The sequence below is a fragment of the Alosa alosa genome, chromosome 12, assembly GCF_017589495.1.
Source record: "Alosa alosa isolate M-15738 ecotype Scorff River chromosome 12, AALO_Geno_1.1, whole genome shotgun sequence".
Lineage (NCBI taxonomy): Eukaryota > Metazoa > Chordata > Actinopteri > Clupeiformes > Clupeidae > Alosa > Alosa alosa.
The window spans coordinates 20981716-21000507 of NC_063200.1; the positions used below are offsets into that span (position 1 = coordinate 20981716).

General features: G+C 43.3%; 1 protein-coding gene across 1 annotated transcript; it reads right to left on the reverse strand.

The window, feature by feature from the left end:
* Positions 1-215: 215 nt before the first annotated feature.
* Positions 216-16085, reverse strand: rab14l (RAB14, member RAS oncogene family, like). Its single transcript, XM_048259708.1, has 8 exons — positions 15932-16085; positions 7076-7136; positions 6610-6663; positions 3715-3892; positions 1750-1816; positions 1472-1559; positions 979-1009; positions 216-737 (listed from the first exon to the last, which is right to left on the reverse strand). Exons 2-8 carry the CDS (start codon positions 7125-7127, stop codon positions 560-562), a joined length of 648 nt encoding a protein of 215 aa, XP_048115665.1. The 5' UTR covers positions 7128-7136; positions 15932-16085; the 3' UTR covers positions 216-559.
* Positions 16086-18792: the final 2707 nt, after the last annotated feature.

Sequence of the window (18792 nt, forward strand, 5' to 3'; positions counted from 1 at the left end):
GGGTGGAGGAGAGGAGAGAAGAGAGGAGGAATATACAGGTAGTGAGGGGCGGAGGAGAAGAGGAAGGGTGATGTAAGACAGAGAGAAGGAGAGAGAAGGGGAGGGAGAGAGAAAGAAAGGAGAGAGAGAGAGAGAGAGAGAGAGAGAGAGAGAGAGAGAGAGAGAGAGAGAGAGAGAGAGAGAGAGAGAGAGAGAGAGAGAGAGAGAGAGAGAGAGAGAGAGAGAGAGAGAGAGAGAGAGAAGGGGTGGAGGAGAAAAGATTGCCCACCCAGCCCTCATCAAGTCATCCCTAGTTCCCATCTCCCTCTGTTACCCAAGCAACCCACAAGCTCCGAGCAAGAGGACGCGGGGAGGACAACATGGACGTGAGTGTTTGCATCTTGAGTGTGTGTGTGTGTGTTTTTGAAGAGGACTGCCTTTCTGTGAGCTTGTGTTTGTGACCGTGTTTACGTGTGTGTGTGTGTGTGTGTGTGTGTGTAAAGGATAAGTTGGTGGTTTGGTGGTTGGTTGGGTGGTGTATGTTGGCGGGGCAGGGGAAGCTGGACTGGGTGATTGGTCATTAGCAGCCGCAGCCTTCCCTCTGGGGCTGCGGCTCACTGGTTAGCCGGCCGCCCTGTGGCGCCGAAGGCTTGTGCTGGACACCCGACTCGGCCGCGTTTAGGTCCAGACTGCCGTCCTGAATGTTCTGGTAGATCTTCTTGGCCGCTTCAAGGAAGGCGTCCTCCACATTCTCGCCCCTGCAGAACCGCAGTGTAACACACACACACACACACACACACACACACACACACACACACACACACACACACACACACACAACAAACAACACACACACGGAGGAAGGAGGGGGAGAGGTTGTTGAGATCATGGCAAGGTTAATCTCTATTGGCAAAGACTGCATTTAACTTTAGGGCATATCACTGTCTGTGCTGGCAAAACACACTGTGGCAAATATAAAGAACTGACAAAATAACTCACGTTTTTGCACTCGCCTCCAAAAACAGCAGACCTGCAGAACAATGGGGGGAAAATCAATGGGCAGCTATAACCTGCAGAGTTCAAAGATTCCCTACAGAGCAATGCATGGCATCCCTGTTAGATTTGATTTCTACAACTCGTCTTCTTTTTGACATGGAACAAATATCAAATCTCTAAGAGCTTCTCCAACTATGGGGCATTTTTCAAAGCGGCTATGAGATGTTAAGACTTCGGCCCATGGATTCTAAAGATGTATTCTGCACACTAGGCTTTTAAATGCACTAAAACCCTTGGTTTGCAAGCAACCAGTGACTTCCAGTGGTATGAAGTAGTTAGCCTTTGTTGTACATGTGTCTGTGTAGTACGCAGTGAAAGTTTCAAAATAGTGTGGATATAGTAAAATGGTATTCGTTTGCCCACTAATAGGGTCACTAGTAAGTAATTCATGGACACAACTTTTGAGACACACTTCTCTGTTATCCCTTGTCCATACCGTTCTCCTCAGCAAACTGCTTTGCCTCTTCGTACGTGACATCCCTCTGTGCCTCTAGGTCTGCTTTGTTTCCTATGAGGATGATCACCTGTAGGGGGAGACAGAGAGCTCAACTACATACCAAACTACACCCACCAGTCCTCCACAGCAGAGAATGTAACCTAAGGCCCATTATGAAGAAATACGTTTTGTGGAAGTGCACAAGGAAATTTTTAGATGCCCAAAGTCTGGCTTTTAATCCTATTAAAGTGTGTGTTGGGACTACAGGGGTCACTCACAGTATTGGGATTGGTGAGGTTCCTGGCGTCAGTGAGCCAGCTGCTGAGGTGGTTATATGTGCTTCTCCTGAAGAGGGAAGAGAGAAGAGAGAGAGAGAGAGAAATCATGAATCAAAGGATACATCTCCATTTCTCGAGGTCGAGTTGCTAGTTTAACAGCTAAAGCACCCAGGCAGCTGATCCCCCATGTTCATGACCCCAGAGTGTAGCTGCCTGGTTGCTTTAGCTGTTGAAACTAAGCAACTCGAGCTAGGTAAAACCGATTGTTTTCAGTTTTTAAAAAAAATGCTTTAATATGCTTCAAAGAATGTTTAGAAACCGAGAATGATTGATGTGTGATGATGTACTGTTAATAGAACAATGTTCTATTTTGTGCCAGCACAAGGTTTAGCCAAATGGACATTTATATATCAACAATGGAGGTGAACTGCTGATTGATAATACACAATCATTGCACTCTTACAGCACTATGGTTTGTATGTTCATTATTTTCATTGGTGATTTAGGACACTTATCATTATTGATAAAACGTAATACGGTCCAAACCTTGAGTTTTGTGATTCATTCAACCGGCTAACACACGCACACACACATGCACACACGTCCACAAATCTTTCGGTTCAGCTCGACACAAAAAAGGGTTTCACAGCAGTGGGTAAAATACCACAGGGCTCTCTCTAAACAGAAGTCAGTCTGACCAGAGATCAGTGTAGACGGGACACCAGGTTCTCCCCCACACCAGAGTGGCCGTGCGGATTTAGCAATGGGTTAGGAGAGGCTCTCTGAGGGATCATGGGATGGATGGGGAAGGGGTTGCTTGTTTAGGGCTAGCGGTCACCTGACTCTGCTGTGACTGCTCACCCTCTCAAGCAAAGAATGGAGAGATGTCTTACTTACTAATCAGCCAGTGATGGTTAACATTTATTGCTGTGGGGCATTCTGTACCTTTGACACATCTGAACCGAGACAGTACTGAACACAACAGACAGAGCTGTTAACTAGGGTTGTGTGTGAGGAAATACATGCAGGTCGTTTTTCTATTCAACTTCTTGCGCGCGCGCGCGCGCACACACACACGTGTGTGTGTGTGTGTGTGTGTGTGTGTGTGTGTGTGTGTGTGTGTGTGTGTGTGTGTGTGTGTGTGTGTGTGTGTGTGTGTGTGTGTGTGTGCGTGCGTGTAGAGCTCAACAGTCCCGCCCCCCCCTTACATTCCGGAATTAAGAATCAATTTCTCCACTGACTTAAAATCGTAACAGTCCATGGTAGACTTAAAACCAGCTATGACATGACTAAGTGATTGTATATGCTCATATAGACGCCGAAAGTTCATGGGGCTATCTTGTTTTGAGAGAAATGTGTTTTGTTCGCAACTTCACGTTAAAACACTACACTACCCAAAATCCTACCATGTAAAAGCGGAGCCTTTGATGGGTTACCATGGAAATGTTTATGCCTTAATTCCCGTCACTGCACATTCATTTACTCGCTGGAATCAAGATGGATACTGAGGCTGTCAGAAGCGATGTGTGGCCATCCGATGAAGACTGTTTTTCTCATCTTGAAAGTTGAATTTACTCAATGGAAATGGTAGGAAGTTAGTAATGATGCTGTTGTCTTACATCCAAAAGTAAGCATGTTAAACTATCGTTAAGGCTGAAAAACATAGCAAAAAGTATTCGCAATGGCTGATGGGAGTAGTTCCCTCACTCAGACATTAAAGTATGTACACAGTGTTGTACCTTTGCCTTTTTTTCGTTTTTCTGTTGCTTGGCATGAACTGTGGTATGATTACGAGTCACGTCATAGCTGCTCAGCTTAAGCAAGGTGTAGAACTCTTTACATACAGATTTTTCCTGGCGTCAATGGGAGAGATGAATGGAAAGTTACTTCCGGGCCGTAAGCCTTCCTGGAAGGGGGACGGGACTGTTGAGCTCTATATGCATATGCGTGTGCGTGTGTGTGTACCTGGTAATGTCGTAGACCATAAGCGCCCCGGCGGCTCCCCTGTAGTAGCTGCGTGTGACGGCCCTGAAGCGCTCCTGACCCGCCGTGTCCCAGATCTGCAGCTTGATCTTCTGCCCGCTCACCTCGATTATCCTCGTGCCAAACTCCACGCCGATCGTGTGGGGGCAGTCCGCCATGACTGGACAACAAACACACACACACACACACACAGACACACACATTACATCCTGACACACGCTGATAACAAACCTTATATAAAATGTCACCACGTGAGTGAAACTGCTGGCAAAGCCCAATCTGGCAAAAGACTCAGTTTGTGTTAAATGATGATGAGGTAGTGAGCTGATCTGGCTGGTGTGTTGACATGTACGGCCTGCAGCATCATCCACTGGATCCCCCTACAACCTCCACTCATGTGATATTGAAGTCATGAGAAACACAGATATGAGTATTTGCCTCTGAGGGATATTGGCCGCGAAATAATGAGATTAATATAAAAAGCAAACTCAGCTGGCACAGAGGCAGAGATCGGAAACACAGAGGGTGTGGGCCGCCAGCCATATGCCTAGGCACGCCACCTGTGCACGCCACCTGTGCACTTGGGAGAGAATGTGGTTTCGGATTGCCTATTCAATGGCTGTCTGTCTGTGTGTGATCTCCAGCTGTCTCTATAGAGCAGCAGCCTCAATGGGAGGGAACCTTTAGGCTTTTAATTAAGTGGCCAGTGGTTCACTAGTGCCCCCAACAGCCGATCGGGTCAATACAGGAAAAAGCCGCCGGTGCACTTAAGAGACATCGACCCACTGTTCCCCTTTAGTCAGAGTTGGCGTGTTTGATGTTCAATGTGACGTGTCCTTTTGGTTTCCTGGCTTAAATGAATGAGTAAACAGAAGCGCGTAACGCAATGCTAGTCCACTCTCACCTCCACTCCCACGGATGAGATCTCGATGTTCAGAGCCTCTTACATTAAGCTTGGAATGCAAGCATCTGATGACTCTAAAGGTTAGCAAAATGAACCATCGGTTTACTTGTGTAATTCTGTAGGTGTAAAGACAGCAGTAAAGGTGCGTCTGCTTCCCACAAACACTGGAAAGAGCACATCTCCTGTAGATGTCCCACAACATCCCTTTGGCAGGGGAGGATACATTTCAATAAAGGAGAGCCAAATAAGGTCTCATGGTGGCAGAGAGAGAGAGAGGAGAAGAGAGAGAGAGAGAGAGAGAGAGAGAGAGACAGAGTGTGGAAATAAGAGAGAGGCATTATAAAGAGACATCATGTCCTCTGGGCATCCTCCACTCCTTGGTGAACCATTAGCGGAGTCCAGGCAGCTGTAATTAACCTGCTGGTTACTGCTGCCGCCATAGCTGCTGCCACGGCTGCCAGACTGATCAGTATAATTACTCTCCTGCACCACCTACAGTGCACTGCACTCCCACGATAAACACACACACACACACACACACACACCACAATGCAAGGACACTCTCCCTCTCACACACACATTCAGCCCACCATCACTTCCAAAACACAAGAAAACACACGCATACAGCCACACTCCAATACAGCAGGACTACCTGCCAACAAGAGATGGCAATGCCAATGTATGACGTATACAAACACACACACACACACACTTAACTGGCAGCGCAGCAGGGCTTTCTGCCAAAAGATGACTGCAAAAGCTGAGATCACACACACACCGCAAAAGCTGTGATCACACACACTCACATGTGTGAGAAGATTTTCTGCCAAAGAGAGAGAACTACACACAAACACACACTTATGCCCTGTGCAGAGAGTTTCTGCTGAGGGCACACACAGCCATATGAGTAACACAGCCGCACGAGTAACACACGCACTGTTTAGAAGCTGATGTTCGCTATTTGCAAAACATCCCCTGATAGGAGTTGATAACCATCGCAGTCATTGGTCATGCATAACTGTGGTTGTTAGGGAGTGTCAAGCCAGCTAACAACAACATATCCTAGTTAGGCTGGACTAGCTTCACGATATAGGGCTCAGGCTTGTTGGTACGCCATTCAATACTTGTCTTTACATCCCAGCTGTTAGCACCCTACCACTAACCCACTCCCCCCCGACTCCTTCCGCCTTCAGCCACTTATTTCTCTCTCTGTCTGCCGAGTGCTGTGAAGAGGAGAGCAAAAGAGAACGCCGGAGAGAGAGAGAGAGAGAGAGAGAGAGAGAGAAAGAGAGAGAGGAAAGAGAGGAGAGAGAAAGGAAAGAGAGGAGAGAGAGAGAGAGAGAGAGAGAGAGAGGAAAGAGAGAGAGAACCTGTTTTCAGAATCTATCCCCCCCCCCCCGGCACAAAGCACCCATTTGTTTGCAGGTGTCGGCAGGAGCGTGCGCAAGTCAACAGCAATGAATGAAAAGAGAGAGAGATTTGAGAGAAGTGGAGAACTTCCACTCGAGGGGCAAAGAGAGCTGTTGCCTTGGTGTTAATTGACCCCCCCCCCCCCTCTTTTAGCTGCCACTGTGGCAGAGGCCCTTCTGTCTGTGTCTATGAACTCGCTCGTGTGACTCATGCAATGCTGTGATGCGCTTTTCTAAACAAGAGAGTTATTTAAATACGGCACTTGGTTTATTACAGGGGAGCAATCTTGACATGCAGAATCAGCCCGTCTGTTTCAAAGACACCATCTGTCTGTATAAGAAACCCAAAGCGCAAAATAGGAGGCTTCTAGCTGTGAGTTATGAATAAATGATGTGTGTGAGGTCTGTGAGGTTGTGTTTTCCCAATGAAAATGTACTTAATACCAGAAACACACATAGAAAGTAATCTAGAGCTGTGCCATCACGACTGAGGCATAGTGATTGATGCTACATCCTCATATTTAACACACAGATGGTGAGCTGGGATTTGATACAAGTACTTACATTTCTTTTCTGTGAACTGATGAAGCAAACATGACTTTCCTACCCCCATGTCCCCTATGGAGAGGGAGAGGCAGAGAGAGCGAGAGAGAAGGAATAAACATTAACATCCAATGTGTAGATGTTACACAAGGCCACATGAATGAAAACACAGGCAGATGAGCTTGGCACAAGCTGCACCACAACAGTAAAGAGGACACACTGAACTCAGGCAACATTGAACTTGAATAGACAGGAGCAAAGCAGCACTGTCATACTAATAAGATACAGGCTTTGTATGTGTATGTGTGTGTGTGAGAGAGAGAGGGGGGGGGGTCTAGTGCCTTCATGATTTGTGTAAATAACAGCATGTACAGGTCCATTCATTCTGCTTTTCTACCAGGAGTGTTCTCACATGTACACGCATGCACACGCAGAGAAAATACTGGTAGACGGAGCGCACAGTGCTAGCAAAGATGATGCTACTTACCAATGATGATGTATTTGAAAATGTAGGAATAGTTGTACGGTGCGGTGGCCATTGTGGCTCTCTGAAAGAGAAAACAAATATATAACATTAAGAGAAGTTGCGAGAGAGACAGAGAGAGAGAAATAGAATGAGTCATGTGATTAGTGCTGGGCGGTATACCGGTTCACACCGTATACCGGTGTATATTTTCGTTATGATATGAATTTTTAATATACCGCCATATTTGATTAAACAACGTTTGGAACGCTGCGCCACGCGACAGTGTTTCAGACGGGACTTTTTTCACACGCACGCATGGTGCCACTGCGAGGCATAGTGAGGGTAAACACAAAAATGTCTCCTTAGGTAAGGGGTTTATTTAAGGGTGTTGCACAGAATACCTTAAATTGTTTCTTTAGTTAAGAAGGAAAAACGTTAAGGGATACTGCATTGAAAGGGATTTACCGTCACGAAAATTCTATTGAGATTGTTCAACAGCTGTAACTAGCTGGCTAGTAGGTGATGTCGTTAGTTAGCAACCCACCGAACACAGTGAAGTTTAATGATCTTATCATTCATCTCACCTTAAGAATTTTCACTGAAATTATCCAGGTAGCAAGTAAAGCATGTTATAGACATGCACTGAGCAATACTAGCTGGCTAGTTAGAAATGATCCTGTCATCAGTGCACCAAAACAAACTTTTTTGTTAATGTTTTGCCTAGCGAACCGAACCGAAGCACATGGCACATGGCATCCACATCAAGTTAACGTTAGCCTACCACTAACGTCATGTAAGCCAAACAATAACAATAAGGCATGTTTCTGATAGGCCTATTTGACAGAGTAAGCATATTAGCAGAGAGGTTTTATTTTAAAATTGTATAATTTTCAAAAAAGTATAATTATTGCAAGTTGCACTACTTTTTGTATTGGTTTTATAGACTACAAGATGTTTGTGAAATTTGCACAGTAAAAGTTCTGTATTTTGACTGCAATTGTCTTTGCATTCTGATTAGATTCTTCATTAGAATCATGAGTGGCTCTTTGTAAACAGCATCATTTTCTGGGGCCATGCAAAACTGCATCCGTGGCCTACTGGTTAGCACTTCGGACCTGTAACCGGAGGGTTGCCGGTTCGAACCCTGACCAGTAGGCACGGCTGAAGTGCCATTGAGCAAGGCACCTAACCACTCACTGCTCCCCGAGCGCCGCTGTTGATGCAGGCAGCTCACTGCGCCGGGATTAGTGTGTGCTTCACCTCACTGTGTGTACACTGTGTGCTGTGTGTGTTTCACTAATTCACAGATTGGGATAAATGCAGAGACCAAATTTCCCTCACGGGATCAAAAGAGTATATATACACTATACTTATTACCACTAGTGTAGAGTTATTCTACATCATGACAGTAAAATAGACCATCCTTAGTCAATGTACTGCAGCAATTCCTCTCTCAACCTGTAGAAAATGCTGTGAACATCTGATTATGCATGGAAAAAAATACCGTCATATACCGTGAAACCGTAAGAATTTTTAAAAATACCGTGATATACATTTTTGGTCATACTGCCCAGCACTACATGTGACCATCTCCACTGGTTGAGAAGGGACTGATGCTGATTGGTCAACAGTTAGGGTTGGTAAGGTCATTGTCAGTGGCCTTAACCCTAACCAAGTTCCTGTGAAACCCTGCAAAACAGCCACTTCCTCCTCTCTAAAATCCACTGTCTGAGGCCAGAAGGGAGTTCCCGTTCTCCCTAACCTACGCCTCTGTAAAAAGAAAACACACAAAACTGAAACCCAATAACAGATGACTGGATGCTGCCATGGTCCCTCCATAGCTCCACTGTTCCACCTGAATCTTCCTTACTTATTCACTTGGCTGATGCTTTTGTCCAAAGTAACTTAAACACGTCAATTAGTACATGGGCCAATCCCAGCGGAGCAACTCAGGCTAAAGTGCCTTGCTCAAGGGTGCAGGCGTGGCAGCCAGGGATCAAACCCACAACTTTTTCTGGCTACTACATGTTAGGCCAGCTCCTTATCCACCACCATCACCTGAAGCTCCCCAATTATGGCCAGTCTCCCCAGCATCCATTTTCTGTCAATGGAGCACCCAAATCCTGGGCCTACATCTTGACTTTTCCCAGTCACAACCATGTCAAGAGTGCCATGCGGACTTAACTTCTGGAGGAGCGGTATGCATGAGTGTGCTTCTGACTGACAGGGATTTACATGCACATATGTGTGGGTGGAAAAATACAGGCAGGAGAGAGTCAAGGAGGGTTGATGAGGCCTTCGAGGAGGAGGAGGAGGAGGAGAGGAGAAGGATTGAAGGAGAGAAAAAGAGGGATGGGGAGGGATGAAAGACAAGGATGAACAGAGCAGAGAGGTCCGAGGAAGGACAGAAGATGGAAGAGTTCACGTCAACAGGAGTTTTTGTTTTGTTCTTTAGTCCTTCCCCAGACTGGCTCTTTTCTTAAGAACGACAAATCTAATCTGGAGTTTGATGAGGAAAACACAGCACTGCCGGCCGGTCGCTCATGATAGGAAGACTGACCCCAGACCCCTCTGGACAAACAAAGAGAGCCATTTGCAAAGTCACAGCTGGGTATTTTTCCACCCGTGACGCCCTTTAAGCCTGCTCTTAGCAGAACAAAGGCAAAGACTCACAAGGATCAGGGCGAGACAGTGGAAGTTGACACGGACGTTTTTTGATGTGCTATTTGTTTATGGGGGTTAGATCGTACGCAAACAATTTTAAGTGGTCTCCTAATGCCCTCTCAGAGGGATCCCGTAATCTGCCTCAAATGCAAACATATGGTCACATCTCCGAGCAGAGTGACAACGATAAAGGCCTATACTGTACAGAGATCTTTGTGACAGACACTTTGTGAACTGGCCTAATAAAATAGTTGGCAACACAGCAGCTTTGTAACAAAGTGCTCACTTGGCTTCGATTGAGCCCAAAGGGGCACCTTCATGGAGGCAATTTGTTTCGCTCTCAAAAGACGCCGCTGATGCATATTCAGGCCTCAGGACACGTCCTGAAGCAGCATGGGCTAAAGGAGCTGTACACAGACACAAAGACTTCCCAAAGTTGAATAAGGGCTGTAGAATAACTGTGTAGAAAATGCCAAAACTGATACAAATCTGGGGAGGTGGGGGAAATTCTAAGCAATAGGCTTGTGATTACACAGTGGGGCTGTGCTCAAAACTATTTGGGTTATATCTAGGATATATCGTCATGCGGTCCTGTATGGATAAGTATCGATACAGATAATACTTTTTACTTTTAAGTTCTCTTGTGGGCCTCAATTGAAGAGTTTTTAAGTTGTGCAATCCTTAAGGCTCCGTCTTTGCTGTTGAAAGTGAATTTTGTTTTGGATATCAGAATCAACATGTAGGCCTATTACCATATGAATCGTATTGTGGCATCTGTATCGTAATATGTATCGTACAATGAGGTTTTCAAGAAATGCACAGCCCTATTACACAAAACCTGCTCTTCCACACTAATTCATCATTCAGGGCAATCATGGTGTGACTCTTCTTAATAGCGGATGGCTGAGCTGTACATCAAATCATTGCCTCAGGCAACCAATACTTTTTTATTCATAGTTATGGTAAAGTGCTACAACATACTTACTTAGCACGCAAATGTAGTAGGCTTACTTTAAATGTTTAAAGCCCCATCCACACGGAGACGCTTTTTGGGTTAAACTCACAGGTTTTGCACCGTCTTGGCCGATCGTCCAAACGAATCCTGTAAACGCACTGCCCGAAACCGAACTTTTTTGAAACCTGGTCCCAGGGTGGAAAAATCTGAAACCGTAGCCCTTGCGAGTTCGTTTGGACGGCGAAACTGCATACTTGCGTATTGATGATGTCAACGCCACACCTCAGCTGCCCTGGACTTGACACTTATAGTACTGCCTAACAATACTAGTTTTCATACATGACATTACCTATGATTACACTAAGTAGGATAAATATCACAACTGGTGTTGGCGCAGCGCCAATAGCTTATCATGACTTGGTGGACCGAACAGTGTTTTCCCTGTGTTTTCTTGATGCATTCTAGCTACCGTCAGTGACGTGAGAGAACTAGTCAGAAGTTATTAGGGAAGTGCGGTGTAAGTTTAAATTAATTTGTGCGTAGTGCTGGTGTCGTTCATTTATTTTACATGGCTTACATCATAAATAAATGCATTCACAGTCTAGTGAAGTCAGATATGAGCATACAAAGATGCTTAGAACTCATGTTAAGCCGATGGTAGCGCACTAAATGCGAATGCGCGATTTGATGCAGGCAAAAGTATCGACTGTTACTAACGAAGGTATTATAGCAATATTATAAATGTGGCGACGGAATAGCCTAGAACTTGGGTAGGCCTAGCGTTTAGTAGCCTATGCAGTTGTGGTGATATCCAAAACTAATGTGAATCGCGGACTATCCTTTTCAATTCAATTCAAAGCACTTTATTTGTCCCCTTTATTTTATCCTACAACCGAAGAAAGTAAAGGAGATTATTTGTACCTGCGTTAGCCAAATAAAGGACAGGACTGCACCCTTCACAAACCGTAAAAATGAAGTTTATTCGTTTTACACTTGACAGTTCACTATCAGTTTACACAAACAATTCTGGTTTCCTTGTACTAGCCATTTTCGTCGTAGCCTATTCTGTCTGTTTGTATAGCGCGCAAGCTTTGGTCAAACAGTGCCACCTATAGGCCTGGGATAGGAAGTAACGTGTTGAGTCATGTTGAGATGGATCCGTTTGGACGCAAATATTCTTGATACGGTTCCAGGGAAGACAGATGAAAAAAAGATTGGTTTGGTACGTGTGGACTAGGCCTAAATCCCAATTCCTTTGGTAAGCAGCCATGTAATTAACAGGTCATTATCACAAAACAAACCACTACAAAATGACCTAAGACTTGTTCTTATCAGGGCTTCTGAAGACGTGGTTGGTGTTAATTTCACAATGACCCATTGGCTCTATGCTATTCCTTGTAAACATTCCTTACACTCAGACTAAACAGCCCCCACCCCACACACACACACAAACACACTCGACCACAACCAACAACTAATTAACTTCAATCACTGAAAACAAGTCAAGAGCTATAATTGAGCTATCAATATCCACTACTGCCAGCACAGTGACTCAAACAAACTGTGACGTGGCTCATCACAAGAAAGAAACCCCATTTCCCCACTTTTTTTATCTCCACTTCCCATTCTGACACTCAGAGACACACAGCCTAAATTGCTGGCACACAACAACTGCCAGCATTCAGCCAGCATGCGAGCGAGCAGGCAAGCGCTCCAAAATAGCAACAGAGGAAGGGGAAAAGTGTCAGTATTCAAAGAGGGAGAAAAGCTATTAGTAGGCTTTCTGCACCAAAGCGAGATGGAGAAGAAAGGGACAGCTCAGCATCATTAACCAGCCTGCGCTAGATATCTCAAGGAGTTTGAAATCCTGACATCTGAATCTGTTAGATCAGAGAATTGCACTGGTACAGGACAATCTGATAGCGATAGGAGGCCATTGTTTCATTTTCAGTTTTAAGCCACTGATTAAAAATTATGGTCTATGGGGGAATGAGGAGGGGGTTGTATTCTACTTCATAATCATGGCACAGCCAATTTTGTACAAGCTTTGTAATAACTGTATTCTATGGTTGCTATCCCTTAGAGGTTATATGCTCAATACAGACTTTTTAAAACTGCTATTATTTTAATCCATTTAACCATAACTAAAACAACAACAGCGGATGTCTCTTTTTTCCCCATAAGCACTCTGAACAATGGTGTGGTCAGTAGACCTATACAGCGGGACCGTTAAACCGGTTCTGAAGATTAAAATTGCGTAACAATGACTGGTTGTGGGGGTGTAAAAGTAAGCATGCAGTTCCTTTAACTGAGGAAAACACACTAAAGCACACTAAATACACAAATCCATAATACACACTAAAGCACCACTGCTTCCCTTTCTTAACTTAAGACTCAGCACAGCAGCCAGGAGAGCCAAGAGAAGGCAGGGCAGCGAGTTAAGGAAACAAGGTAATGAGATTTAGTCCGCCCTTAATGGGAGGAAACAGAAAGTCTTTCGTGGCTGATTTGTTTTGGGATAAGAGTGTGCATGAAGCATAGAGGGGTGAGATGAATGAGGCTCCATCACCAGGATGACTTCCGCTCCCCACTGTGCCTTCCTATGACTGACGCCATCACCGACACACCCTCCTAATGGGCTGGGCTGGATGCGGCATAGGAGTCTAGCGAGCCCTCTTCCTCCCCCTCCTCTCAGTCCGTCTTCCTCCCTTCATATGACCTAGTCACATGTGTGGCTGCAGATGACCCCCTCCTTCTCCCTCCTGCCAGGAGGATGCAAACACACAACTCCTCTGGCCACAACCCCCTTTCTCCTTCAATCTGGCTGGCAGAAGGAAGAGGCCCTTCTCACAGGGTTGTGTGAGACAACAACAACTCCACTCCACTCCAACTCAATCTCAACCTCCTCACTCCTAAGCTCTCAGCTGATAAGGAAAGCCCCTCCCCTAACTTCCTGATCTGACCCGCAGGCCACAAGGGCCCATTAAGGCGAGAGAGAAGAGCAGAGAGCATGTGACTGCACTGCGGCGTCAGCATTAGACTGCCTACCGCCGATTCATATGACTGACACCTTCATTCGTTTGACAGTCACGTGGGATTACAGGCAAAATTTCCCTCATTTAATCGGCAACAGGTGCTAGGGAATAATTAACACCCATCTGTGTAGAGTAGACAATTTAGTGAGGAGTGGCAACTCTGTGCTCTTTTTGCATCGATCAGCTGAAACAAAACAAATTGTCCCCCTTTCAGCTGTGTTTTCCCTCACACTAAAAGTTACATGCTCTCGAGACAAACTGCAGCTAAGTAAAATGGTACTCACAAAGAATAGGTGGCACAGAAAGCTTTCATGATGAAGTGATCCTAACTATATACTGTACCTTTGTATTCATACAATACAGTCAATCACTGTTATACATCTGTGCAAATGGTCATGGTTGTTACTGACCCACATTAAGTATTTTCTGAAGATCCTGCTCTACAATTAAACATGTTTGTAAATAATTAACCGACAGATTCCACATTTGCTTAAACCTTGGTTGTAGCTTACATGCAATCAATTCGTTAACAGATGCACTGACTGAAAATCCTTCAATTAAGTAATTATGTTATCAGGGCGTGTTGGCAAACTGGGCCCTTGAGGCGTAGCATACAGTATTTACAAACAATATCTACTACACAGATAGCGTCTGGTTAGTTATATTTGTGCTTTATGACTTCCCAATAGGAAAGATGCATAGCATAAACTCTTCAAAGGCCACCAAAACAAAGCAATGCAAAGATACGTCAGGTAGAAATTAGCCGCATAGGCTACTTCGCAACCTATCAGGTCACGTTGAACGCTCTTTGTTATTTTCTTTTAAATGTAAGCTTAACCAAGCGAATACAGCTATAGGTTTAACGTTACTGTACACAATATAATATGATATCGTGACCCATAAAGAAGCTCGTTTTCCAAAGTGGGTAAACATGCCGGTGTGCTTGTTTATGTTGCTCACAAGCGAAGCTAGCTTTCTATGCTTATGGTAGCATTAATTCAGAGGCACGAAGACGACACTTGCCGCAGATTCCTGATAGCTTTAAAATGTTCATGACGAATCAGTTACAGATTTAGGATAGTGTTAAAACAAAGTAGCATTAGTATCGGACTGACTGCATCGATGCCTATAGTAACGTTAGCTTGCTAACGCTAGAAAAATAGCTAATCATTAGCATCCTCAGTCTGTGGCCTAAAGCGGTTCAGCATCACTGGTCAGTGTTGTCATTTTGGTACAACGTTGACGTTTGTTACTTGAATCCTACATGACAGTCAATGTTAACTAACGTAAGATGTTACATAAAAACACTAATTTTTGTGACCTTATGATAACAGCAAATTCTTCAGAAGAATTTAAAACAAGATATATACATACACAGCCACCTCCAACAGGATTTTTATCTGACGATACCTTGCCAGACAGTTTGCCATTATGTTAGCAGCAAACAAGCTAAATTGCTAACATAAACCATCTTAGAAACACTCATGTTAAACCACGATGCAACACAATAAGACTAGCCCCAGCCATAAAGAATGCCACAACCAACCATCAAACCTCAGGTGGTTCGGTAAATCGGTAACGTTAACTGATGTTGTTGAACTAGGACTGCCAGCAGTTGGTACGTTAGCTAGATTAGCTGTGTTCTACGCGCTTTACCACTGACCAGTCTCTCTGATTTTCTATTTTATCTACGTTCCCAAAAGATAAGGAGCCTCTTGCATATAGCTGATCTAGCCTCTGTTAAGTCAGCTATGTAGGTGAACTATATCAGCAAATGTTAGACAGCCTTACTTAATATCTAGTAACCAGGCAATGAAATATCGGACCAACCTCTATTATTAGCGTACACTATTTGGCTAACTAGCTGGCTAACTAGCAGCGATAAATACATCTTACATAGCCTACTAAGAGTCAACACAAGTATCAGCACCATCGACAAAACATTTTTTGCCATCCCTGATCTTTGCTGTTTAGATGACGGTACTATTAGTTCGTCAAGTTTCTTGTAACGCTAGAGCAGATAATGCTAGCTTAGCATATAAACTACGATAGCTAATGTTAACTGGAGAGTTGACTTGCTATAAAGCTAACGTTAGGTATCGGTGTACGCTACCTATCAAGACTTTACCTCTAGATGTTCTCCGTAACAATCATAACTATGGCATTTCTATAGATATGACAGCATAACAAAATGTTATTATATGATGATGCGTATCACCTTACCGTGTGTTTCGCGTTTTATATGTTTAATGTCTTGAGGTTTCTAAAGGGATCTGCAGGTTATCCTGGGCTGGAGAGACTGCCTATCCAAGATGGCGGCCCCTACTGCACAGGGTTTCCTCTGTCGTATACAATGGGCTTCTGGGACAAAGGGCACATACATGCGGAATATGCAGTAATTTCTTGCAGTAGCCTAGATTACATGAGTGAGGCAGGTGGTCGTGTGACGAATGGAAGCAAGAGTAAACGTTGTTTTAATATGGCGCAAGGGAGGTCAACATCCCAGGTAAATTAAAGCCTCTCCTGCTGTCACTTTCTTGAATTTCCCCTTGGGGATCAATAAAGTATCTATCTATCTATCTATCTATCTAATTGACTTATTTATCATCACCATCAGCACTCTCATATTTTATATTGGCCTATATTGACTTTTTTTTATTTTTATCATGCGTTAAAGCATAAACATATACAGAAATATGCATTCTAAATAAATCTGCTATTTCTTGAATAAGGTATATCTTTGCTCATTTAAAAATACATATTTGTAGATTTTTAAGAGACAGCTAAAACTCTATATGCACTAGGCCTAGGCTATGTTTCAAATCCATTGTGAAATGCAGTGAATTCCAGCCCTTTTTCTTCTTCATCATTTATATAGATATTGTGATGTATGATCCTTTACAGCAGTGGACTCCAACCTTTTTGGGAATGAGGGCTACCTGAAGGACCCGAAATCACATGGATGAATAAAGGCCTATGTGATTTTTACATTTAAATTATCAGTACTATGCAGGCCTATAAGACTTTATATATTAAGCAACTGTATTTTCATCTGATTCTTCAATACTTCAATATCAATATGCAACACTAACATTTTTGTTCCGTTTCTTCATTTTAAAGTTTGCATGGGGAATCAAATCAATTTTTTTTAAAACAAAAAAGCAATCTTTTTGTGCAATTAATAATTTAGGTCACGCTTCTTAGCATTACCCACCATTAAGAATTCAGAGGTTGTTTATTCTGATTTTAGTGGACAATTCGGTTTTAACATTTCAATAGCAATCACCAACACCAGTTTATGAAGACACCTTTTATAGTTATTGCACATCTGAAATCTCTCCATGATCTGACAAAAAAAGGTTTTGTTTTTCGCCAGTTAATGCACAGTCCTATTGCATGGCATGCATGCCACAAGATTTTCAGCTCTATTGCCCGTGAGCTAAAGCAATTGTTTTTCAGTCCTTGAACAATCATGCTTGAACCGTATAGGACAAACACAGAATGGCAACAGAACTTTCACAAAGATCATTGGCTACACCTATGCGTGCAAGCAGCGTGAGTGTGCTCCGCTTCTGTTGTTTAAAGAATGAAGGAAAGGGATTCGGAGCCAAAGGCTAAAATTTAACCCAGCTAATTTGTAAGGTATCACCAATATCAAGTTAATGTTACAGATGTATGGCATGTATTCATATAGTGCATGACATTTCCATAACCGCAAGATACACACTACTTGATGATGATGACAAGGAGTTGTTAACAGACAACAATAACAAGATCTTGCATTTATACTGCACTTTATTAAGGCACCCAAAGCGCTTTACAGTGAAGTGGAATTCCACTAGCAATGTGTGGCACCCACCTGGGTGATAAACGACAGAAATGATGCGCCAGAACACTCACCATACACCAGTTTGAAGTGGCAGGGGGGCTGCAGCAAGTTGGAGGAGAAAATAAAATGAAAGAAAAACTATAAAAATATATCAAAATTATTATGGATATTGTTATAAAATAGCACTACATGTTTTTGTGTGTTAATTTTTATTTAGATGGTTTATTTATTTATTGCTTAACTTTGTCATAGTAGCCTATTATCGCTGTAATAACAAATCTTGCATGGGGGCCTTGGCTCGAACCTGATGGTATATGGGGGGCCTTGTCATGGAAAAGTTTGGGAACTAAATAGGTGTAAGGTGAGATAAGTCTTTAAACAATTTTTGAAAGTCCCAAAACCACTACAAAAACGCAGAACACTAAGCAACTCATTCCACCAACAAGGAATCATCGAGGAAAAGAGTCTTGATTGTAACCTCTTATTGTTAATGGATGGTCGACACTGCAGACACTCAGCAGAGGGCTGCAATGGGCGAGAGGGGATGTAAATGGGCGAGAGGGGATGTAAAACTATGGAGCTAAACTTGTCTCAATAATATTTGTATGGCTCCTCTGCCGCAAAGATTGTCTCAAAAACACGTGTGCTGATCCACAAATGCGAAAACGAAAACTGTGTGTGCTGGTGATCCACAAATGCAAAATTAGATTTCACAAAGGCAATTTTCAGTTTTACAAATGCCATTTAATTTACAAATACACATCTACAATTGTGAAAAACAATTTACAAGTTACAAATATGATTTTTTTACTTGTGGATTTGTGCAACTTTCATGCGAAGAACACGTAACTTTGGAAAGCGAAGAATGCGTGTGCTGGTGATCCACAAATGCAGTATCACATTTCACAAATTAAGTTTTCGGTTTTACAAATGGCATTTTATTTACAAATGCACATCTATATTTGTAAAAATCAATATATGAGTTACAAATAGGATTTTTTCATTTGTAGATATCAAAACACACATGCAAATCCCCCTCTGCACATATACAAATATTATTGAGACAAATTTCGCTCCATATAAAACTGAATTATGGAATTAAAATAGCAAGGTGCAGATCCAGTAAGTGTCAACAACAACAATGAACAGAGGGGTATTCCAAGTATGTAGTTTTGTGATAAACTTGGGTAAGTTAACTCAGAGTAGGTGGTAAACCTCCTAATAGAAGAGCTGTTTGGCTTCATTCTCCTAACAA